This window comes from Lasioglossum baleicum, chromosome 1 (assembly GCF_051020765.1).
Source record: "Lasioglossum baleicum chromosome 1, iyLasBale1, whole genome shotgun sequence".
In the NCBI taxonomy this organism is placed as follows: domain Eukaryota; kingdom Metazoa; phylum Arthropoda; class Insecta; order Hymenoptera; family Halictidae; genus Lasioglossum; species Lasioglossum baleicum.
This window is the reverse complement of record NC_134929.1, coordinates 13,077,232-13,103,688: the sequence shown is the minus strand read 5'-3', so window position 1 is coordinate 13,103,688 and position 26,457 is coordinate 13,077,232. Positions and strand designations below refer to the sequence as shown.

Sequence of the window (26,457 nt, the reverse complement as noted above, 5' to 3'; positions counted from 1 at the left end):
AGAGAGAACATACGCTGCTCCGAATAGTTTGATCCTCCCGCGGGCTTTATTTTTACCAAGTGTTTCATCCCACGTCTGCTTTTTCCATTTCAGCGGCGGCATAAAGTTTTCAGACCTGAACGCTGAAGAGGGTAAGTCTACTTCAACTTATCATTCTGTATACCGCCTAGCTTACCGATAGTTACGCCGTTTCGTGAACGCGCATGGGCGGTTCGAAAAACATTTCTCGCTTCGAAGCAGCGTCCACGCTGGCCCGATCTTGCCCAGCTCGAATCAGGGGGACAAACTTGCCCGAACGATCTGACAAAGCCCACCGAAACAGAGAAACCAGTCGGCAACAATCGGCCTGGCGCGCACAACGGTTTAACCCTCGGACAACGGTGAATTTTGTGCACGGGAACAGCGGAACCGGGTCTATATGACCCGAGACAACCACTACTAAGAACGCGGCACACACAGGCTCCACTCGTACAAACGCCGGCAGCAATATGTACCGTCTTATGAATTGCCCGAGCTCACACACACACAGATACAACACTCTCATGTGGGCCTGAATGACCCGGATCCGCTGGCCAAAGGTTAGAACGATTCTAGCCGAGCAAAATGATTTATGATTTTTTTTCACTTGTCTGCTCGTATAAGAATGCAAAAGCTTTGTTTTTGTACCACCTTGAAAGGGGTGATTCCTGAGGTCATTTGAAATAACTTTTCCCTTTGCGAAAATGTTCTCCGCAGCTTTGTTAGGGAGTTATCAACGAAAAACACGGACCAATCAGAGCGCGTCTACAGCAGTCGGATTCGGGCTCAGCCAATGCCAACGCCACGCTCAACGGAACCTGTCGCTAAGTTGAAATCCGACTACTGCAGATGGGTTCTGATTGGTCCGTGGTTTTTCCTTAATAAAGCCGCCGCGCCGGGGACATTTCCGCAAATGAAAAAATTACTTCAAATGACCTCCGAAATCACCCCCTTCAAGGAAGTACATAGTTTTGAAACACCCTGTATATTCACACGGAAAAAAAATAACAACAAAAATCATTTGGTACGGTTATTTGGCTAGAATTTCGTTTTAAACCACTGTGTGGCGTGGACGCGACTCCGATTTCGTTCGAATCGTTTCCATGATCGCGCCGAAGAAGGATTCACGTTTTATCCGATCCCACGCTTTTAGTTGCTCGAAACGGGTGTGAAAAATAACTATTATTTCGTCCCGAATAACTCTCTGTTTCGGTTACGTATCCCGACTCGAAAATTCGAAACTTTTATTCATTAACATCCTATCGTGAATAACAGAGTGTACGAATGTGAAAGATTTGTGGCTGCTTTATTTGTTTCGGCGCTTTATTAGAAATTAATAACATGCACAAACATTTCTTTTTCTTCAATAATGATTTTGCACGTATACAGGAAGTGGCTGTGGCTGCAATAGTTTAGCATGTCGATGACAGAGATGTTGATATAAGTAGACAGCGGATATTATGCATTAATTATTAAAATGAGTATATCTAATTTAGATCAGTAAAAACAGAAGAATTTAGAAATATTGTTACATTATTCTCAATCTATTAACATATTAAGGAAGGAAATAAATTTCTATTTCACTCCAGTTCGTTGCAGTTCAGATACAAAATTGCTATTTTGCAAAAAAATCCGCTGTCTAAATATAAGGATCCTAAGAGAAATAGGAACCGTAACCGAAACAGATAGTACAGTAAAACCTTGATCTAAGAAATCAGGAACCGCACGGTCTAAGAAATCGGGAACTGCACGATCTAAGAAAATAGATCGTAGCAGTTGTAACGCAACGTTGCACTGTCTTTCGACCAGTCCTTCGTTCGTCGCTCGGAGCTTAGGATTCAAAAAATCTCGAATGGGAAGTTTCTGTTCGATTCCCGCGTCTATAAATTAGCATAGACAGGTTATCAACTGGTTATTAAAACTACCCGGCGAGGATTCAAGTTTTTCTAGCCCGTTGCGCAAGCTGTACAATAGAGTATCTGCGCGTCGCGTTCTACGGATCGAAGACAGCTGCGATCGTTGACAGAGATTCGACTTCGCGAAGTAAGTCGAAGTTAAGTATTCATGTCCGGGATTAGAGTCGATTCTACAGTAGACTGTGTCGTCGTGAGAATCGTTTAATAATCTCTTCTTGCAATCGAATATTCATTAAGTATATCAATTAATTCGTGATCCTTCTTTCAAAAATGTTTTGTTGATTCACAAACAATCAAATTGCGTCCGAGGCTGAAAAATAATCATATTTTGGTTTATTTAATTGGTTCAAACAAAAATTTCAGAAATGAGACAGTGAAAAACTTGCTTCGGTTTCCCTATGCGTATCCCTAAATAAAATTATAATTGATTAATTGCAAGGGCGACTACGAATTAATTTTTACACCCGATATATTAAAACTCGAAAGACGCATTATCCAGTAAAAAGAGAGTTTCCCGTGCGACGTGCCGGCGAACGTTTCCACTCGAATAAAAATAGTGCGACGCGACAGCAACAGGCAGCATCGTGCGAATAGTTCTCTCTGTCGTGGTATAGATAGCTCCTTTCGATCGAAAGATATTTCATCGGCGTATGCGAAGGTCAGGAAAAATCGGCCATTACGTATAGCTTTGATTTGATTTGAAATTGCGCGCAATTTCGGTGCGAATCCAGGATACACGACGAGGACGCGTTATCGTCGGGTTCAGGGGTTTTCGGGGAGACACGACAATGTCAGGACGGTATCGATCGACGAGCAGCACGCCGAGCACCTCTCGTGTGCCCTCCCGTTTTATCCCTTGGTCGTTCAAGTATATATAGATATCGTTGCGTATGCGTCGACCGTCGCGCTAATATCGGCGAAACTTTCCGTTAGTCCGGAGAAAACCCCAAGGGCTTGTCCTTTCAAATGGAAATTCCCTGTTCGTCGCGACCGCGAGATGTCTCGTTTGCAATTAGACATTCAGCCGTGAGACGCTTACTTTAGCAGAAATTAGTTATTAATTAGACCTCGTACATCTTTCTTCGTTTCCTAAAAAAGATGACCAGCTTATGCACGTCTTTGTTCGATCCGATTTCTTCCTAACTTTTTCAATCTCGCATCTTTAACGCTCGGTTAGCGTATCATTTTTATAATCATATCATTGATGATGTTTAAGTCCACAAAACACATTTTTAAAGGCACTTTTTGTAGACACGTCAATCTTTTTATTATCCCTAATGCGGCAGCTATATATTTAGTTAATTCGTCAGGAATTGACACTTTTAATACCCTGGGTCAAAATAGACCTAGGCTCCGCTGTCGGAGGGTTAACACGTTCATAATTTTCTCATTGCTTACCTTACCAGTGTTCAAATGTTTTATTAACACGTAAACGCTGATCTAATTTTGTCTCGTTTACCATTTCACTTTTTATTTCAGTTTAAACACAAAAATGTGCATAAACAGAAGACCTGCTCGTTTTATTTCTTGTTTACTCCGTTTCCATTAAACCTATTAACACAAACATATTTTTTAATATTATACGAATTATATAGGTAGTATTTTGTAAATATGATCATGTCGGCCATCGGAGACTGACATAGCGTTTAACGTGTTAAATGCAGCGGTCCTCCTTTACGAATGATTTTAATTGATATAAAAAAGTTACGAAGTCTTCGTCCTATTATACTGTGTGCTACTTAAATAGTAAGGTATATAAAATTAGACTATCCTTGAGTAAATTGCGGGATTACGAACACTAACAACCACTAACTAACTAGACCACGTTGCTAAAGTGGAAATTAAATTTCGCTTTAGTCTCCAACTGTTGACTTTTACGGAGTACAGTTCAGTACAGTATCGCTCACGTTCTTTCTTTCGCTGGTATCTCTCACGTTTGCCGAAGGTCTCGTGGCAGCGGTAAGAGCTTTATCATTATCGGTGCGCAGTAAGCGACAACCGTAAGCACGTGGTTAGCTACCTACAAAAGTTTTTAGCCATTCTACCTTTCATGGTAGAATTTTATTCAGATTTTACCATTGTTATTCAAATTTTTCTGATCATGAAAAAGTCCGAGTTCCCGACGCTATTTCTCTCCTAAAAAAAGTTTGTATCCGGAAGCTTTGAGTCTTCGATCACGTTACTTACCGATAGATTGTGGATTTTATGTATTTATCACAAAAATCGATGGATTTAATACAAACCTGTAGAGACATTAGAAGAATTGAACGGTGTTAGTACAGTATATGTATAGTGTTAGTTTAATATAATTGAAAAGTGTCTAAACTCGGCTTCAGATAACATTTTGTATTCCAAGATTACTTCATCTGCCAGATGATGGATATGCACAAAGTGCTATATGTAGCTTGTTGAAAAGTCGCAGTACCCACAAAGCTAAAGTGTTAGAAGGGAAATTCGTCGCCGTATCTCATTCTGTATAAATATTTATGGAAGATGTAACTGTAATATATTTTATTACTCATATTAATTTTTACTTTACTCTTATTATTTTTTTTAAATAGTGCCAACTCACTTTGTCAATTATAATTTGGAAAAAGTTACACTTTAATGTAGATGTTAATAATATGGAATTTTTATTTACTTCCTCGCAACTTACTTTATTTAAAAAGAAAAAGAATAATAAGAATAATTTATATGCGATATTAAGTATAAAATACTTGTGAAAAAATATATTTTTATCATGGTTTTGTCGTTCCTTACAATTCTTAATGCAACAAGTTTGCATCATATTTCCAAATATTTGCGAGATGATGTCATAAGTATACTTGTACACCTCGCTTTTATATAGTCATCTGCCATTCTTAAATATTTCGTGACGTCAGTTGTGGACACCAGACACTTTGTTATCTTGGAACTCTGCGTCTTATACATATCGTATATCTATGCCGGGTCTACAAGTATGTATCGTCCAAGCCTACAATTGACTTGGACAATTTTTCTTTTGTCTACTTATCGAGAATCGTTGTGAGCGTGACGCTGCAGGATCCTCGTTGGCACAATCGCTAATGGCAATTTCGCTTTAAATTCGATCGTACTGTGGACACAGGGGGTTGCAGGAGAATGGCGCAACGTTACGTTACGTTGCGTTGCGTTGCATTGCGTTGCGCCAGCGGACGAGGGAAAACGGGCTCTCGAGGACGAGGAGTGGTTTCCGGTCGAGTTGCGCGGAATGCGGACTATAGTTGAGAACGAGGGAAATGGCACCGAGACCGGAGGAAAATTTGGAAAGCAATCCTAAGTTTCAAATTACCCCAGGTTCAAAAACTCAACGTCGAAGAACTCCTTCGGTTTCTTTTTCATTAGATTATAGGTTATAGCGCGTGATTCTCTGGGGCTATAATACGGAAAAATTGTCCTTGATATTTGGGAACAACTGTCCGACGGGTATATCGGTGTGAACCACTACTAATCTAATTACAGAACTTCTGTATTTTTCATTATTTTCAAAGTAAAAACTTCTTTAGGCGCGCCGCGTACACAATTGCTGGGTAATGAATGAGACTGATCCGTCACGCTCCGAAGTGAAACGCTATTCGGATAAATTCGGGGGAGCCAATAGTAGAACTACACGATACACGGACCCGAGGGTTTTTCTTAAATCTAACCTTTACTATGTTTGGGACCAATCGCTACTAGGCCGCATTTGCATTCATTTAAAAAAGAAGTAAGAAAATGAAAAGCTCCGTAAGCTTCACTCTATTTATGTAACACGTTTCATATGAAACTCCTTAAATAGAATGTGTATCTCATATTTCTGCCCTCTGCTCTATAGTCGGGCAAAGAGACGCAGAAAGAAAAACAGCGCGGATTTTCGGCGGTGTTTGTCGCGGGTGGGCCGGGCCAGGCCAGAATAATAGCTAAACGTATAACCATCGGCCGTCGATTGCGTAAAATCGTAACCGGCAGCGGTTGCCAAGATTCTTGGACCGCGAGATCGTGTGTGTCACGAGACACACGGTCTTTCCGACCGACACGAGATCGTCCGTTTGACACTGTGAATTGATCTTACGCGAGAGAATTAGAAAAATAAATCTTCTCCAAGCGTTGTCGGATCTGTTGGTAAAAGAAGAAGCAAGAGGTACGCTTCTTCTCTTGGGACAGAATTAGATATTCAAGAGCAGCCGTTAAAAATTTCTCGTTGATTGGTCAACAAATATTTGCTAGAACGCGGCACGAGAAATACACTGCTGATACATTGTTTCGAAATACTATATCGACTGTTTATTTAACAAATCGCAATCAGATGTAACGACATCAAGGTCTGTGCCCTGTCAGTGTGTCCCCATCGAGTTTAAACTTACGGGTAGATCTATTTCGAACTCTTATTTTATATCACGAACGGATTTATGCATATTCAAAAGTCGAGCGTTACGTCACCAAGGTTTTTTTAACAAATCGTACCATGAGTGGTACGTCAATTCTAAATCGTTTAACACGTGACCAGCGCTATGGAATTAATATAAAATGATTATCATAAAATTGATACCACTAAATATCAATACAGAAATTAACTAGATTGTAGATGTAAGCCGAGACTTCATTATAGAGTAACTAACAACTGTTATTAATAACGCTGACCGCTTCTAGGATCGAAATAGAAGAATCTTGCAGTCTACCTATCACTGTCGAGTACAAGCTTGCGAATAGACCGAATCTGAATGAATTGCTTCTTTCTAAATTAGTTATGGAAATAATCCGTCCCGCGAGATAGAAGAACGGCATCGAGCGCACGTAGCTCCTCGAAACGTGACTCTGATCCCAATTTCGCGTTACATAATCCCGGTGCCGTGTATTATTATCCATGGTTGATGCCGAGGGTTGCGAACGGACCAGCAGAAAGTTTCCACGGACGTGAAACTCGCGTCGAACGACGTCCATCGCGATATACTTCATTTTCGCTCCCGCGTAGATAAATACACATCGCGGGGTAATTATAGAGCTTATCCGAAAGAGGCCAAACGTAACCGCGAATCGTGTTATGCGGTCGTCGTTGCACTATCGAACGAACGATCTCTCGTCCGGGCCCATCGAGCGCGACTCTTCGAATTTGAAGTTTGACCTTCTCTCTGTGTATGGGGTGCAGATGCAGCCCAGGCTGACATAAACGGAAATAGAGTTGACGAATGGAAAATTTCAACACATTTTCTAGAAATATTATCTGTGATATGTACACTGCGGATTTTCTGCATTTATAACAAAAATGAGTAGGTGTAATTTAAAATAGCAAAAATATTAGAAAAATTCAAACATACCATTATATTACTTTCAACCTACTAAACCTAATAGGGAAGAAAATAAATTTCTATTTCACTTCAGTTTGTTGCAATTCAGGCAAGAAATTTTTATTTTGCATAAAGATCCACAGTCTAGTAATATATTTCAAATTTTTAGTCATTTTAGAAATCAAAATGCAAATTCACAAATTTCTTCTTTCATTTTTCTCCAAAAATGTATGGGGCCCAATTACCCTCCTGTACACGGTTAACATTAGAATAGCAGCACACAGAGAGAAGGTTAAAACGGTTCGAAGTTTCGATCGTGTCGCGATTATTCGGTTTGAAAGAGAGCCGTGCGCGAATCACTATCTTCTTCTTCTTCCTCTGAATTGGATATGCGCGACGAATTGAATCGACAAACAGTAAAAGTCGAGCGTCCTCGCTGCCTCGACGAATCAAGATACGACCGCGTATAAATACCCTGGATGGCCCTTTTTATCGAGGCTAGTCGCGACATGATCGTCGCGAGAACGTAATCGGGGGTATTGTGTAACGGAGAACAATTGAACAACCTTGATCTTGTGACTATGAATTCGTATTGCCTCTCGGAAGAAAGACCGTGACTCGAACCGATCGAGAGAAAGGGGTTGGTCCGGTGACCTATTGAAAAGCGAAAGGTGCACGCGAGTTCAATTATAGACAAGCAATTATAGAGTCTCTTCCAATATTGAAACGGATAAAGAGATTGCGGTTTCGATTTCTGCTGTCCCTGCAAGGGCAGGTTCGCAAAGGTGGATTCTCAATATTTTAACATATCGACAATACCAGAATCAGATTATACGATCACTGAAACAGTTCTGTTTCTAGACAATAGACGTCAAATCGTTTCGCAGAAGTTTCTATACGAAATAAAAATTGCCTGCATTCATTCGCAAGTCCAGAAACATGTATTTCTTGTCATGATAATTGTATAGAGTTGGAAACAGTGATACAATATTTTTAAAGCCTTAAATGGTTTTACTGTTTTGCATTCGATCTACTCAGTTTTGTCATAGATGCATAAAATCCGCAGTCTAATTATAAGACATGGAAATTAATGCGATTGGAAATGAACTTATTAATACTGAAGTGAACTAGTTTATATCGGAGAAACCTTCATTGTCAAGTGATCAACTATTGTTATTAATGACACTTGCGTCAAGCGCAGAAAGTTCGATAGGCATTCAAAGCGTTAATAATTGTGCGAGATTAAAAAGAATAACGTTCTTTGAACCTTTCTACTATTTGAAACATCACCTATTGAATTTTGTCGCAAATGCTTAAAATCCGCAGTCCAAGTGATTAATAGTGTATAATTAACAGAGACACGTGCGGAGACAGGTCATTTTTAACGCATCACCTGCAACGCCCACGACCGAGTCCTGCCAAATCACTTCCGTAAATTCCGCCGGCTGTCGAAACGTTGGTCCATTTCGCGAGACATTCGACACGAAAAGATATTCGCCCGGTAACCACCGGTTGCGAACGGTCCATTAATAAACGCGAACCTAAATCTCGTCGCTCGGGCGTTTCGAAATTACGGGACTCTACCAAATGTTGCGAACGCGTAAACCTCGGGCTGCACCAAAACGAAAATAAACTGAGAATACGTGGAATACTAGAACTAAATACCAAAAATTCCACAGGAACGTATGTCCACGAGATCGGGAAACAACGAACATTGTTAGGGGCCCAGTAGTAGTTTCATCTTTCCGTGGACGATCAGAATTTCTGAAGCTTAACCTTTAGCAATCGAGGGGTGACTCGGAGAGTCACCACTAAAAATTACTGTACCATATTCAAAATGTTGTGTACAATATTAAATATGTTGGTATCTAACTAATTACTAAACATTTGAGTATTGTATGAGGTATTGTATCAATTTTATATCCATAAAATAAAAAAAGCATATACATAGAATGGAATTATTGTAGATCGGAAGAAATGTTTCATTTTCTAGTCAAAATATCTCCGAGTGCAAAGGATTAATATCTACGTTCTTTCACATACATTTTTCATTTAGAACCGTGCTTCGCGTATATTTAGAAAAACATAGAAAATTGTTGAAATAAATATAGTCGATGGGTACCGATTGCGCCCACGCGAGGGGTAAAAAGAGGAAAGAATGAAGAAGGGATCGGTAGGTATAAACATTGTGACGCAACCGAAGCTCGAAATAGCTTTCGCATAGATTTAAAGAAATGCAAGAGTCATTTGTTTACAGCGAGAACCGAATGACGAATGTTTTTTTTCCGTGTCGTTTAGCAAATCAAATGGAACGACGAATTTTCCTGGTCCGGTCACTCGCAACTCGTTTGAAACCGTCTCTTATAATTCTCATAAGAGCATGTTTTATAATATTCAATTATAAAAATTTCAAGTGTATTACAAGTAAATGAATTTCATAATTTTCAAGAGTATTTTCGCAATTTCAGTACCAGTGAATGATAAAAATATTTAAAATGGATTTTGACCCGTTCGGTAGGTGTAGTTTTAAGTAGAAAATTCATTTCTGTATTTTTTGCTTGTAGTATTATTTGAACGATAATATTCGCGGTTAGCAGCGTCCGCGCTAAGTGTTTTCGAGCAATTTTATAGCGTTTTAGACCTCTGTCGCGGTTCATTATCAGCGATTAGCGTGGTAGAACCTGCGACGAACATGTTTGTCCGAGCTTGGCCGTACTTACGTAAAGGTATTCTGAACTGATCCGTGGCCTTGAAACGCTGATACAGATCAGGCTTCCTGCCACACCGCCACCTAATCCCCGTTTTGGCTTCGCGAATTGACGAACGTCGATTTTTATCGGGTTGGCCAACCGCGAGCAACGCACTTGTTCCACGGATCGCCAAGCTTAGTTAGTCTAATCCTACAACCGAACTAGAGGATGTTGGACACACGTGGTAGTGCCATAGATCCCACCCTTAACGTCGCATTTACTCCCTATTTTATTACCGCCCGACCAATAGTGCTTCTCTTCGTTTCTTCGATCACGTCGAGACACGTAAACTCCGTTCAATAGGAACGATAATAACAAGGGAAAACCGTATATTCTGCCATTTTATGGGAAAGCTACTTCGAACATCTTGTTAAAAAATAATGCCAATTCTAAAAAAAAGAGTAAAGAAAGTAAAGAAACAACTTCGACTGCGTAACTATTTGTGAAATTTTATTGATTTTCGTATCGGTAGGTATGAAAAGATCAAAAAATTTAAAGTGATATATAAAATTCTCTGTAAACAAAAAACTAAATTTAATAATTTCGTAAGAGGACTGAAAATTTTCCATTCAACAACTTTTCATGTACGTTTTTATTAGTCTGGGGTGTGGTTACACCCCCCCCCCCCCCTATACGCAGAATGAAGGTTAGAAGCAAATGAATCCTATCTTTACTGGTAACAGCTAACAAAACTCGAATAAGAAAATGCATAAAAAGCCAGTAAAATCCTGTTGGCACTTGAACTGCCCGTCGAAATGATGGATTTCCGAATTATTCTTTCCCACTTCGTAAAGTTATAGACATATATTCTCTTGAAAAATGTTTTACTTCTTCATTCAAGTGAATAAATTCAATCCTGTTATTATTATAAAGAAACATACATCAGTCTCGTTTAGTGCTCGGTAGTGTTGAACTTCGCGTTCGGATATTTTTTGAAAATTTCTAGAAGCCATAGCGACGTATAAAGAAGTCTAGCCGTAACAGGGTGTTTTTGAAGTACTTAAAGTCGTGGTCGAATCGAAAAAGGGTGACCATTAAAAAGTTTTGGATCAAAGTAAACCATTAGTTCTCCATATATTTCTATTTTTGTTATTTTTCTATGTGAAGGGTTGTAGAAAGACGAAATAATTCGTGCTCGAGGCCCAACGAGTGCGTGAAACATCTTTGACCGGTCGGCCACGATACCGCGATGTTAATCAGTTAATGTAGGTCGTCCGTAACGACGGACAAGTTCGTTATACCGGGGGGGGGGGCATTCGGTTATTAATAATCTGATCCGCCTAATTGTTGCTCTATCGTCGTCGGTGTACGGGCGACCCCAGCAAACCTTGGCTCCGCTCCAGTTTTATTGTGGCATCGTAGCCGTGAAATTGCCTCGGATTCCGCGATTCCCGCGGAATGATTTATCGTTGCACACTGTTACACCGAGGTTGCACCGCGATCTCTTACTGAAACGCACAATGGTTTAGTGTTTAGTTAATCGTTCGAATTGCTGCTCATTTTATTTCGAGCACATCCTGTGGACGAAGTAAATTCTACGCACTATTTCACCCCCACTAAGATTATAATTCCTACAATCAAAATGAGGGGGTACGTCTGCATGCAGAAATGAATCGCAAAATATACAACAAAACTGTTCGAGGTTCTAGAATGATTGCACTCACTCAAGTTTCACGTGATTTTGATCAAAATACTAGAGGGGAGTTGTTGCTCGCTCGCTTCGCGAGCTTCGCGAGTAGGGCTGTTGTAGCGAGCTCGCTTTGCGAGCTCGCAAGAGGGTTAGTGGTACGCATTTTATTTTAACAGACGTCGATAATGTAAATTTCTATTGTAATATTGATTAAAAGCTACGACGTTCGTTTTTTTGTTGTATTGAAATATGATTCTAAAAGCACTTTTAGTTTTTCCCGAATTTTCATGTTTCCGGGCAACTTTTCCAATTTTTTTAAATCTAAAAACCTAATTCGGATTACAACGAACATTAAAAAAAAAAAATTAGCCAAATCGGTCCAGCCGTTCTCCCGTGATGTCGTGACCAACGAACAGCATTTGATTTTTATTATATAGAAGAGAAGATATAATATATACGCTCGAACGATTAAAGTCTTTCAGCGATACACGACAAAAGAACGTTCTCCGTCATCCGAATAATTCTAAAACGAGGTAATCTCGTGAGATCTCTCTGAAATCCATTTCGCGGAGTGCGGTAGTTCCCGTGGTAACGATCTCGGTAAATTGAAACGCACAATAGCATCGCGCCGAGTTTGTGCTACCGCAATTTTTTGCCTTTTCGTTCTACGGAATATCCTCCTCGCAATTGTATACTATGTAAACGCGATCCAGGATTTACAAGCTTTGGACGCGGTCAACAAACCGCAGTTACGAGAGAGGCGCGAGATCGATCCGCAGAAGCGGGGAAAACATCGCGCGCGGAGGAGATTGAAATCCGTTCAGTTCTCGATAGTTGGAGGTCAAGGACGAGCAAGGTCACCGGCGTGACCTCCACCGGGATGGTCGATCCTCCCACCCAGAATCTCTCCGAGAGGTCCGTTGCGTTGGATCGCGCAGATGAAAGCCGGTGCGGAAATGAAATTACGCTTGAAAGTCCTGGTCGCGGTTCACTCCTGCGATCCTCGAAGCTAGAATGGCGGAACGACATTAACACACGGGACGGGTGGCAACCTGTTCTCTATGGAGAACGTTCGTTCATCGATTTTTTTTTCCTCCCGGTTCTACCACGGCCTTGAATCCCGCGAGTCGTTCCAGCTGCGAACGGAAAGCTCCGCTCCCGGAATGGCGCCTCTCTCGCCATTGAGAAACGTGAAACGCTATCGGCCATGCAAATGGACAGTGATAACAAAAAATAAACCGATTCGCTTCATGAATATTGATGGCCGATCCCAGAAACGGGCGCGGGAGGCTGGTTTTAGATGACAGGCTGATGCAACCCGCTGAAAACGACGAAACAAAGAACTGACGCACTTGGGAAACGAGGCTTCTCCGCTGCAACGTCCTGAATATTTTTCAAATGTGAACATTTCTAATGTCACACTAAATATCCTGAACATTTCGAAAGGACGCGCTTCTTTGGCCTCTTAGGGAAAAAAGAAGTCTGCAAACTGCTGAAAATTAACGAGTTTTAGTGAATTTATTTCGGACGTCGCGTTGAACCAATCTTTTTCAAAGTAGGTAGGGATTACTATGGTATTGAAGTATCCGGACAAATTTTTTCTATCAACAACATCTCTAAATAATGTTAATCTTTCGATATAGCGGTCGCTATGTTGATCGGGAACTGAAAATTCAAAGATGTTTCTTCAGAAATGTGCCGACAGCGCGATTCTATTTTTAAGCGAACACAGTGGAACAAATATCTGGAACATAGTCTTGAACAAAGGCTTTCGCGAATAATTGCATGCAATATAACCGCGCCTAACCGATTCGCGATCCTGTTCGAAGACGATGCTCTGATGATCGTGCAGCGACCGGTTCTAATTAACTGGTGTTCCGGTTACGACAAGACGCCGCGGGATCCAATGAACGCGAGATAGGACGAATCAATTCGCAGGATCAGCGAAAAAGGTCGCGGCGTTTGCACGCGTTCGTATCCCATTACGCAAATTTCCATTCTGCTGCGCAAGTGTCGGTCAAATTACGTAAAAACCCGTCACCAACGGGAGATGTTTAAACGCGAGCGTTGACGAATTTACGACTTATCCGGGAACGCGTTAAAGCTTCTCTGAACGATTGAGCTCAATTCCACTGCTTCGACGAAGATACATCAGTTCGTTAGGATAATATTTACATGTTAACAATTGTATGTTTAACCCCTTGCACTACGATTTGTTTTACGATTGCAGCGAGTAGAGCATTTGCATCGTTCATCATTTTCCAGAAGAAAAGAAAATTTATGTTCATTATATGTCCGTATATTCGTCAAAGAATGTCATTCCAGTTTAAAGGAAATGAATAATATATACATATTTATTATATTCTTTTCGAAATCCTCATCACGAGTCTGACTCGACGTTATAGTGCAAGGGGTTAATCCAACCGGCAATGCTTAGGTCCATTTATACGTACAACTATCCGTCGACATTTTAAAGATATCTTGCATCGACTCGTTGACCTTATTATCGCATTCTTCAATTTAACCCAGTTAAACCTGGAACTAATTCAGCCAGAGTTTCATAGAATTCAAGTGAAATGAAACTTGAACGAACGTACGTAACGGGAGGAATAGAAATATTTGCCGGATCTTCTTGTAGCGCATGGAGGTCGAAGAAGACATCAACGCGTCGTTTCGTTTCGACGAGTCTCACGAGCGCCGGATTCAATTTCGTACTAAAAACGATTCGCTCTAGCAGCCTTCGTGAAGGAAACCGAAGGAAACCAAGTCGTAACTTCGTAGTCTCGTTTTCGCCGAGGTTTTTGCTGAGCCACATGCTCGCCATTGCTCGCGCTCGTCGAGAGCCGGATGGTATTTGTTCGTCAGCAGCTGCGAATAAACCACGATCCCCGATTTTATACAAGTTCAAGTAGATCCGCGCAGGTCCAGAACTAGTTTCGAAAAATCCCCGAAGCTCTGCGAGTCGCGCTAGAAGATTCATTAAACTTTCCTCTTCGAAACGAATACCGCGAGACTGCACAGGGCAGAGTATCACGACTTTTCGTCGAGAAAAGGTGATTTCACGGGAAAGTCCCCAGGTTCAGAAAGAGAATAGAATTCGGTAACCCGCTGTCGGTCGAGTCGAATGGGAAAAATAATTGCAAAGTAATTGCGAGGGGAATCGATATGCACTTTGTCAGCGATGAGACTGGTGCATCGCGTGCAGCATGTCGCTCGGGGAGCTCGATTAATAAAACGTGGGTACATATCAATTTCGAACAAAGAACGACGCGACGTCGCGCATTGGTTCAGAACGTGGCTCCAGTATAGTTCTAATTACACGAACATTCATTTTCTGCGAGTTGAAACGGCGGAAGAAAGTAATGACGAGGCTAGGCCGTATCTCCCCGTGTCGAAACATTTTAAAACCAGCACACAGTGTTATCGATGTTGGAAAACTTTTGTAATTTAGCAACGAAGCACACGCGGGCCTTTAACGAGCAAAGTGTCAATCCCGTTGATTCTCATTTGGATAAATTCGATGAAATGTAATCTGCAAGAATTCTCGTGGAAGTACACTTTCGACATCATATTGACGCAGACATGACATGCTCTACTTATCTATCTTCTGGTTTTAACTATGCAGGACGATTTACTTTTAGAAACTCGTCGATATCCGATTAAACATAAATATAATACCACTATATGAAATTTGCTAATTAATACATATATGTTTCGTACGTCAACTAACATGGTCACATCAAGTATTTACTAATGTACCAGGTTGTAACATAAAAATCAGTTCAGTTGGAAGCGTAAAAGCTAATTCTAAAAATTCGGCCAGTTCTCACTGTATTATAAATATACATAATGACTGAAAAGAATTACAGTCAGAAATTCTCCAGTTGATCGAATATGATTCCACCCCTTATTAACCCAGTTACATCATAAGGTTATTTGAAAACTATCGTTATCATTCTTTTTTATTATACCACAGTAGAAAGATTACAGATATACGTGTGGTAAAAACAAACTAATTATTTTAGACAGTCAAGTGAAGTGCATATGCATATACGTGTATGCACGCTAATGATGCAAATAGATAAAATAAAATGATGGTCATAACCAAACAAATTTATGTTACAACCCAATAATTGTGCACTCGGCTAGAATGTCATGAGTTGAACCGAACGGTACCCGTGACAGAACGGTTCCGGACGAAAAATGACGCGATTAGAGCACACGCGAGCCATAATCCTCGTGGAGGTAGGGGTTGGGATGGTCCCTGGGGTCGGTTGATCGAGCTGGAAGCATCTTCAAGGTCGGTTGGTTCTAGCAAAGAGATCCGGGCCGCGTCCTTCGTCCACGAGGTCCTCGTGGCGACGATACAGGCACGGATCCGACAAGGAAGAAGCGAGGTGGCCGGAGATCCTGGAGGTTGACTCCAGCGAGGGTGAGTCTTAGACTGCTGCACGAACTCGATAAAGGTTCTCCTCCTCGAGGGTGCTCATCCCATCCTCTGTTTTATCTTCGTCAACGGCCCCGGGAGCGGAAATTACGCGCTTCGAAACTGGGCGAGCTGACGGCAACGATTTACTCGACAGAGTCTTGTTCGTCTTTGATCTCTTCGCTTTTCCTTCCTCTATTTGTTGCTCTGGAGAAACCTTCAACACCTCCACCTCCTTTGTACAGGTGTCCCGTTCTTCAAATCTGTTCCCATCTCCGAGGCATCTCCTGAACACAGTGGTTGTTCTACTTATTAGAGCCACTTGCACAAATTCACGAATTTATACAGGGTGGTCAATAGCTGATGGTACAACCGGGAAGGAGGTGATTTTTAAAATTTTTTCATATGAGTTTTTTTACTTGAAGAATTTTTAAACATGATTTTCTCCAAATCAAAGCCACATAGAAAAAAATTGAAAATGTACATTTGGCGGCACTGTTATTATAGCTGGGAAGAGAGTCGATTCTAGGGGAATAAACGAACCGAGAGTACAAAGTAGAATTATTTTGTTGGAAGCGCTCCGTTTTCAATAGAGTCGGGTTACAAAGTGTATCGCGTGCGAGAAGTGGAAACGGTGAGTCATGAACAATCGAGTCGATCAGTCTATATCCAATTACACGCGTTCCTTGCAAACTATTGTATTAAACCCTTTTTTCTGTATCAATAACGAGTGAGACTCTTGTCTCCCATGGCCACCCATGTACGATCGACATAACATTCAATGTGATAAGAGTATTCGTATCGAAAAGAGCCTCTAAATTTGATTGTTTTCAATCGTGTCTTTCGCCCTAAAGCCGCAGTTTCCGCGGTTTGAACGTTGTCGAAAATGAAAGGGGATCAACGTCCGGTAGCCATGCTTGAGCAGCGACCCGATCTGACCTGACCCGACCCGGCTCGGTACACTGCTAGACATCCGCCAGTCGCGTTATCATCGCCGATATCGAGGCGTGTCATCTCGCTGCACTTGGTAAATTTGGTATCAGCATTCTTGTGCCGTTGTCTGCCTCTTCACCACCTCGCTTCCGCCCCCAACTCTCGATTAGTCTGTCTCGGCTAGTCTAGAACACCCACGTATCGATGATACATCCGTCAATACCAAACTCGAGACTTAACCCTTTGCACTCGATTGTTCCCTTTAAAGAGACTACTCGTTTGCTACATTTACCACTGCAATTTACTCTTTAGAGAGGACACGAAAAAATTGTTGGTAATTACGACACTTACGAGCTCGACAATTTTTGTTTCACGAAGTCTATCGGTACTTGCTTAAATATTCATTCCAGAAGAATACGATTTCATTGATTTAAAAGAAGGACATAAATGTGAGAACTCGTTGTTCTGTGAGGAAGGTTTGAATACAGTGACGCGGATATTTATGCAAAGTAAAAATTGTCGGCGTATCAACATTCGTAAATTCTTTTAAGGTGCCTACTGTTTTCAATCTTACCCAGTCGTTCTTGTCATAAATGTATGAAGCCCGCAGTCTAGCGATTATTACCAACGTTGGCATTGTTTCATACTTTCTTTTTCAAGCCACGTTACTTCGCGAACAAACGCGAGTTCGAGTCGCCGGTAGACGATCCGAGGGAGCGCAAAGGGTTAACAGCCATTTTAGATAGAATCGTAACTCGACACAGAGCGTTGGCGTGTTGCCAACGCCACAGTTCTTCGACAGAGAATTGTCACAGGGATGCGAAACCCTAGGTATACAACGACCCAACAACCGTTTGATGAACTTCTGGAGAATCGAGTACTAAATCTACCGAACGTATACTCATCTATCTCTGCCTGTTTGCAGCAGTTCTTCCGAGACCCGCGGCTGAACAACTAGATTCGTTTATTTTCTCGATATTTAACTTGAAGCTCTCGATCAAATTTAACACGATTAAGCACTTCATTCTAATGTCGCGCAAATATTTGGCACCGAGACACTCCTAAAAGGCCAATTAAATATCAATTACACAATGCCTACGGGCAACGGTACATAAAGCCAACGAGAAACTGCAATCAGGTGCTAAGAGGATGCTAAACAGTCGTAACACGGTAACCATACACGTTTTCTGCGTTCTTCGAAAAATTCAACTTCTCTAGAAAACATCCGGAACTTCTGTAGTATCCGCGTGCCAAGGAAGGAAAATTGCCCGGCTACACGCGCGTTGATCGTGCCAGCGAACACGTGGCATTTGATCCGTCGTTGATCCGTGAAATCGCGGAGAGAAGATGTGGAAATGATCGATCTCGCAGCCACGAACGAGCCAGAGAATCGCGAACGGGATATTTATCTGGGGTGGAGACGCGGCGCGACAGAAACGAGGGACGACAGGTCGCGCGGAACGATTATTGGACTTCGCTGACCGCCGACATTAATTGGATTTTTTCCCTGATTCGATAAAGCGAACGGTATTGCAACAACATCGACGCGTTTTCGCTTGCGTTCCCGTTCCATTGTATTAGGTCGAACCACGGAGCAGCGTCGCTTTTTTTTAAAAAGCGTGTTGCGAATGTACAATTTTAATACTCGCATTCACTTTCGATTATGTATTGACGTGCCAACAGCGTTTTCAGCCGAATTGAAAAATTTCTCTGCCGCGTTTCGGAGCTTTTAACACTGAGTCTACCACGGTGAAAATCCTTATTTTACAATTAAAATGAAATTATAAAAACGCTTTCTTAGCCGTTTTTAGCGTATTTTGCACTTTTGCGTGTTGACTGTCGTACCAGTCTCTGGAAAAGTCGCATAAAATCCGAACAAATACTGTAATAAGATAAGGGAAGAAAAAACAGATTTATTACACGTGAACGAAAGGTTGACAATATTCAACCCATGATTAATGATCAACCACGGTGATCAATCGTCGGTACAGTATCTACTCGGAAAACGGTTTTCTATAAGAAGATCGTAATTTCCATACCCGTTTTATAGCGGTTGCGACAAGCCCGTGGTATCGCAGTGATAGCGCCGGACACGCGATAACGATCCGAGATTGTGCCCGAGTGACTAGAAGGAGAGCGACGAAACGTGACTCATTGTTCGCATGCGATCGACGATCGTGATCCAAGAAGTTCGTCTCGGACGCGCGACGATCGTTAATTCGTAACAACGCGGATAAAAAACACAAACATAGGCGATCATCGCTTCGGATATTATTCCGTTATGCGCTGCTTTCCTATTCAGCTAGGAGAAGCTGAAGCGTAGCGTAAGCTAATGAGCAACGCCTAATTAATTCCTTTACGGTATCGCCACGAAAAAATGCGAAACTCGAGAAAGACGTAGATCTAGTCGACCTAGCAGCTAAGAAATAAATAAAACGTAGACACTTCGCGTAGCGCTTACTATAAACATATATAGAATAGAATCGAATATACGATTGTCCACGGGATGATGCGATCCATCGTTTGTTCTGCTCCAGGGTTCAAGTTCCAAGAGAATCTACTGCGGACGATGATCCAGATCGAGAACACGTTCTTCCAACTAGGCGAGAGTTGTTCCCGAAATTGTCTTATCATCTGTGATCGCGGTGCCATGGACGCCTCGGCATGTAAGCGAAAATTATATCAATCGATATGTCGCTCGTTTCTCGGTTTTCTTTACCCTGTCTTCCTCCCTCTTTTTCAGTTATATCGAAGGACAAGTGGGAGCTGATGATGGCCTCGAACGGCTGGAACAACGTCGAGCTTCGGGACAACCGGTATGTTAACGAAAATCGCCCTAAGGTTTATTGTTTTCTTCAAAATGCGAAACTCAAGACCTCCTCTCGGAGAGACGAACAAAAGAGTATTATTTTTGTCGAGTTACGCAGTTAGATTCTTTATTAAAGGATGCGCAACTTTGCCGTTTAGACCATCCCTCCAGCTCTATTAGCTTCCCAGATATATGACCGAACGATTCTCATCCTTATAAGGGATATTTTCATTATTTTGACAAAATCGGTGGTGTCAACAGGTACAACCAGATCATCCACATGGTCTCGGCGGCGAACGGTGCCGAGGATTTCTACTCGACGGAGGACCACGCGTGCAGGTCCGAGGGTGTCGAGCTGGCTAGGGAGCTCGACTACAAAGCGGCCGCCGCCTGGGTCGGCCACCCCTATTTCGACGTGATCGATAACTCGCAGGACTTCGAGGCGAAGATCTGCCGGATGATCGAATGCGTCTGCCAGAAGCTGGGCATCGACACCGGCGACAGATTGCGCGACAGCAGCAGAAAGGTCAAGTTCCTCATCAAGGGTCCTCTACCGGCGGACACCGAGTTCCCGCCGTTTCAGGACTTCGACGTCGTTCACAACTACCTCCAAAGCAATAATCCGAAAATGCAGGCACGTCTCCGCAAGCGCGGCCAGAAAGGTCCGTAGAAAAAGACCGGTAAAGGGTGTGCTAATTGTTTACAAATAGCAACCCCCTCACCTTGGATTTCGATCGCCTTGAGAAATTCATCGTCAAAGTCAGTCCATTGAAGGCCATTGAAGTCGGTGGAGGGAACTGCCCGTCCTCCAGATGATTCCTAGGTAAAATGTTTAGGTTCCCACTCTATCCTGATTTGCCTATAGCTATAGTGCGTGCGATGGTAGGGGTAAGTACCTGTGTAGAGTGAGATCATATGCTTTACCTAGCCATCATCTGGTGGATGAACAGTAACTATTTGTAAAGAATCGCCAAGGGTGTTCTTTTCTAGTAGATACAGGTGTATTCTGTGCTTGAGTTCTTAATCATGGCGTTGTATTGTTACAGGTCACTGGTCCTACATCCACACCATCAGGCGTCCAAAAATGTGCGGTCAGGTGATCGAGGTGAAGACACAGTTGACTCACAGGGACTACCTGAACATGCTTGCACAGCGCGACGACTCGCATTTCACCATCTTCAAGCGTCGACGCTGCTTCCTAATAAACAATCAGTATTTCCAGTTAGATATATACAGAGAACCAGCTCATCCAAGGTAGGAGCTAGGAAAATGACCTACATAATTCAGGAAAATATGCGGAGCTAATCCTGTCAGTGTTCTGTAGTAACGTGGTCAACGGGGTTTCAGGTGCCGAGGTTTAATGTTGCTTGAAACGTACACAGCATTATCAGGAGACGAGCTGAAAAACATCTTACCACAGTTCCTGACAATCGAGAAAGAAGTCACCGGGAATCCGGACTACAGTATGTTCAACCTCAGCCTCAGAGAAGAGTGGAACAGCACCAATAAATACTGCCACAATTTACACGGTACGTACTCGCATACTTTATTACCATTTGCTGTATAGGCGTAACTGGTTCACCATTGTTCAACTTGTTAACCGGATGTTCAATGAGAAAAAAACATCCGAGTAACCGGTGAATTATTATAGACTATTTTTCGAAAGAGGAAAATTGATATACTACACATCAAGGATCATGATAGATGCCTATTATGATCATTGATGAACCTTCAATCTCTTTCAAAAAACAGCCTGTAGTAGTGGCGAATGTTATCCATTATACAGGATGAGTCATCCAACGTTGATGACACGGAATTGCTCGTAAATTATTGTCTGTGTCAACGAAGAAGACAGAGAGAGAGAGAGATTGAGGCTTTTAATACTCTATCAAAATTTTGAAAAATACTGGCACGCTGTGCAATTTATTTTGAAATGATTGACGAGTAATTTGAAGTCGTCGTGCGTTAGGTGACTCGATAGTGTATCATATTATTCGGTGTAGGCGATCTTTCGTTTGATCAGTCTTTTAAATTGCACAGATTACGCTCTTGCAGGCTTGACGGAATGTGGATCAGCGGAATGTAAAAATATCAGTTCACCGGAAACGAAAGATAGCACATCAGCTAAAAAACGAATAAACGGGTTCGATACTAGAGTCAATGGCGTAGAGGTCGGTGTGAATGGTATTGATAAAATTGTTAATGGCATGCAAAACGGTAATCACGGTGTTGTGAACGGAAATGCGAAATTTGTCGGACGGAGTAGCGTACAAAGCAATAGTAAAGGAGATACAACACGCGTTGAACGTGGTAGTCCTGCTAAATAGAAGAAGGATAGCTTGTAAGAAAGACGCGGAAAGAGTATCGATGAGAATGGATCTGAGGATGAAACGCGCGGAAAAGCAAAAACAAAAACAAAAATGGTAAAAGTAGAGCAACGAGAGAGAGAGACGAGGGAATTTCATTGAAATGATTGATTCCACGGAAAATAAATAAAAGTATTCTATTGGCACTGACACAGTTAACTTTTAAAAGCGACAAAAAAATTTCCTGTGCAATACGAAAGTGACAAATTTATTGACCATAAACCACACCTGTTTTCTAACTTGAGACCTCACGGTGTCTCCTATTCAAATACTGTATGTATATTACACGAGAAAAATTAACGTACTTAATATAATTGAATTATAACTTACGCCTATTTTCTACCAATCTGTTTTTTGAAACAAGCGATGTCGATTAATATACCGAGTATTTTTACATCTGAATCACCTCACTTCGCTCTCCATCTCTTTACTTATATACGTCTTTTTGTTTCGATTAGAACTATTGTGGTAACTGTTTATTTAAGGAAATTTACTTATAAATAATTGTGATACAAGATACACGTAGTACGTAGCATACAAACAACGTATTCGACGTATGTAATTATCCGAGAACATACGATCAGTGTGAAGTATACTTTTCCTTAGAAACGTTTAACATTGTCTTAATAGAAAATTAATGTTATTGCACTAACGCGAACGTACTTGAACGGTTCATTTCGCAAATTCTACCTTAGACCACGGAGGAGGATTTCCTTCCCGCGATAGGACTATTCTCTCAAGAAAATTCTTTCGTAGCGTAAAATATACAAACTCAATTTAGTATTTCTCTTATCTTTTTACGCGTTGCAAGGCGAGGTAACTTACAAAAGTATGGTTCAACGATTGTACTGTTCCACAGTATTGTCAGAAGTATGTATTATAGTCATGGCAAGGTAATTGTCAAATGTACTAGTACTTAACAGGTATATTTCCATTAAGAATTCGTTAAGTTGATGTCTGAAACGATGATTCGATGGGAATACTTTTTTGGTGCAAGCAATTTTAACTGTTGATTCGAAGTATTTCACGAAAGAAAGAAACTTTTACTTTGGTATAATGAAATTAGTCAGCACTTAATTTAATTTACCAATTAAAGTTTGATTCATCACTGATCATAACTTAATGAACGTAAACTGTGATGATTATACATGTATATGCTTATTTTACATAGACACATTTAATCACAAATTTTGCCATTGTTTAGAGACAAAGTGCCTGTGAAATGTTCAGTCGCGAAAATGAGAAGAATGATATATAAATTATATATTTTCAATGAGAGATGCAATAATCGGTTATTGATGCACTTATACCACATATAATTGATCCGAACTCATATGTACCCATGATTATCTAATAAAATGTCATGTGCCTATCACACTTTCGTCTATTTTTATACCCAAACTAAATTCTGCTCTGATCGACAGAAACCTCAATAATTTCTTGCTGTATTCTTTTTCAGATTAAGGCTTACTTTGCATGCGGTACACGACTAGGAGGAGAATAGAATTCGATAGCATGTTGGTCACTGCAGATTTATTGCCATTTTTCGAAAAAACTTTCCTTTGTAGTTTTACAGTTGTATAAAATAAAAAAGAAAACTTACAACTACATATAAATATTTTCGAATGCGTGAACGCTCTTTTGAATTGTATCAAACTTATTAGCAAATATCTATTACTTTTTCTTTTTTTAACTCCAATGAGTCTAAACTCATGCGTTTAACCGTGTTAAGTAAAGCTTTTTTCTGCTGTAAAGAACGAGATACGATATTTTAAGACCGGAAATACAGGATTAACAATCGTATATGCACATTAGTATGGAATCATAGAAGCCCTGATTTATATTTTATAACATTATGTAGAAAGATATAACGAATAGTGGAAGCGTAATTGTTATTTTTGGTATACCTCGATTATTCTAAATTACTGTTAGTACCTAATATAGATACTGTAATGTATTAACCACCTTTCATCAGAAGAAAATGTTAACAATATTGTACATAATTCATATATGTATAATCCTTTTCTTACATATAGCACATAGAGCGACGATTCTTCTGCACTGTACATTAAACATCGTCTAAAATTTCTTAAAGCTCTAATGGAATTTTGTAGAATATTTCAACAGAACAATATCCTTGTATCTGTAAACATTTTCCGAGTTTTTGTACAAAAGATCTCTGCTGCGGCTGCCTTCCCGAAGAAGAGGCACGATCGATCGAATTGTACAATAAAAAAGCAAATAATTAGAAGACATTTCATTATTTATGGGCAAGTTAGGGATGTCAAATATGAATAGAAATATATTTTATGCAGGTCCCTGGAAGTATCAACTATACAAGTAAAGTGTACTTTTATATACATAACAAACAATTTCCTATAAATATCAAGTATTTAAATAATTTTTATGCTTTTTCATTGATCTCGAAGTAGCTGCGGCTCGCAACCCTATTCCCTATGTAATTTTTATTGGAAGTGTCTACTTCGTTTAGTTTCTTTTAATACAATAAAAAGATAAAAATCCTTTTATACTGCGATCATTTGTTCGTACAGTTTTCGATGCGTTTCGTTATCGATTCCCCCAATGTGGAATCAAAACCATGAAAACTATGAAATACTCTCTTTGAATGTAGTAAGCTAGCGTAATTCGAATACTTAGTATTTATAATTTATCTACTAACAGCTTTAGCTTGTTGCGCTTTGTACATTTTCAAGACTTTCTTACTAGGTACCAAGGACTGACTTAAGCCTGGCCTTTTCTTACGCTTATTCATTTGATTGTTCTCTTGATCTATCTCGTCGTCGTCGTTCAAAAGAATTTGTCCATTGTATTGAGTCTGACAAATAATCGTTTCTTGCGGAGCACGAATCGCTTCTAACTCGGCTGCAGTTCGATGTAAATCGGAATCGTGTGCGAACGTGCAATTATGACCAAAACGGCATCTACCTTTCCTATAATTCCAACAAATCTTTCTACCATTTATCATTTTTGTGTCATCCAACGTTGGTGTCATTTTCACATGTTTCTCGAGAATAGCACTCTTTGCTTTCTCTGCTTCCACAAATGGGTTTGAGAAGACGGAAGTTTTCATGGTGGGTGTACCATTAAAATCGGGTGTTGGCAATGGAAGTTTTTCTTTGGAAGCTATGTCGTTTTCTTGTTCCTCGTTAATCTCACAATTCTCTTCGTCTTCGTCTTCCTCTTGTTCTTCCTCCTTAAAACTAATAGTTAGGCAATATCAGATTACAAAGAACCAGTTCAATCTTATGTGTAAGCGTCAACTGCTTCTTAATATATTCTCATGTATTTCCTATATGTAATACCATAAAAAGCATTAGGGATATAATACTATCTCTGTTCCATATGATATGATATACATTACTGAAAATCTTTTATTAGCTCGCATTAATCAATACAAATTAATCTAGTCGAATAAATAGGAGGCTATTCTTGTAATTGTTTTTTAAAATTTTTCGTTACACAAAAACACCGCACGGCGCACCGTTTATATAAATACATATAGCTAACGTTGTTCTAAAAAATATCACTTCGCGAAATATAAGCACCAAAGCAAAGCAATTAACCGCTAATCAAATAAACGATATTCCGCAGTTTTAATTATGGAATAAAATTGATTACTAGTTAGAAATAAACAAACACTTGACGCGAACACCGCTCGTAGAATGTAGAATTAAGTTAGGTTTAGTGTCGTGAATTTTTAATAAAGTTAATTAAAAGGATAAGGAGAATTATGTGTACCATAACTAAGGCAAAAATAAATGTGTAATATACACCATAATATGGGACACAGATAGTAATTCATTTCAAGGAGTGAAATAAACGCGATCGAGTAAGGTTAAATTGAGAAGGAAAACAAACAAGGGGGCATAGAAATCTACATTGATGCAATCTTACGTGTTATCGCCATTTTCTGAAATATCGTCGTCGCTACTCTCTGAACCTGAGGAAGTACCATAATCCGCAACTAAGGAAGCCATCGTTCTTACCAATTAATTAACACTATACTCTAACACTAATCTAATATAACCATTATAAACTGTTATGCTACCGTGCACACTACAGAAACGTGGCAACGTTGTAAATTGCACAATCACCGGAAGTTAGGAACGGCAGCGACGTACTTTTAAAATTCCAACTAAATATTAGGTCATTCCAAAAGTCACGTTATTTATTAACTTTATAATTTTATTTTCAAAAAATCTTGGGATTTCGAAAGAAAAAAATATTGCCTCAATTTGAGAGATTTTCATTCTTAAATATTAAACGTTGTTGATCAATCTAATCTTGATTTATTAAAGATGTAAAA

General features: G+C 40.4%; 2 protein-coding genes across 6 annotated transcripts in view; one reads left to right on the top strand and one right to left on the bottom strand.

Moving 5' to 3' along the window:
- Ttd14 (TRPL translocation defect 14) overlaps positions 1 to 23,733 on the top strand; it is a 37,175-nt gene extending 13,442 nt beyond the window's left edge. Inside the window, exons 4-10 of one of the 5 annotated variants that reach the window (XM_076430616.1) lie at positions 94 to 131; positions 19,493 to 19,621; positions 19,699 to 19,771; positions 20,026 to 20,426; positions 20,811 to 21,018; positions 21,112 to 21,293; positions 23,590 to 23,733. In XM_076430616.1, coding sequence (XP_076286731.1) covers positions 94 to 131; positions 19,493 to 19,621; positions 19,699 to 19,771; positions 20,026 to 20,426; positions 20,811 to 21,018; positions 21,112 to 21,293; positions 23,590 to 23,594 — 1,036 coding nt within the window. In that variant the 3' untranslated portion in view covers positions 23,595 to 23,733. Of the gene's footprint in view, positions 1 to 93; positions 132 to 19,492; positions 19,622 to 19,698; positions 19,772 to 20,025; positions 20,427 to 20,810; positions 21,019 to 21,111; positions 21,294 to 21,804; positions 23,492 to 23,589 lie in introns of those variants that run through there. The other 4 variants (XM_076430587.1, XM_076430577.1, XM_076430605.1 and 1 more) reach the window with 4 other exon arrangements.
- Positions 23,647 to 26,235, bottom strand: LOC143212175 (uncharacterized). Its single transcript, XM_076430652.1, has 2 exons — positions 26,046 to 26,235; positions 23,647 to 25,351 (listed from the first exon to the last, which is right to left on the bottom strand). The coding sequence occupies exons 1-2, from the start codon at positions 26,126 to 26,128 to the stop codon at positions 24,799 to 24,801; spliced, it is 636 nt and encodes a 211-aa protein (XP_076286767.1). The 5' UTR covers positions 26,129 to 26,235; the 3' UTR covers positions 23,647 to 24,798.
- Positions 26,236 to 26,457: the final 222 nt, after the last annotated feature.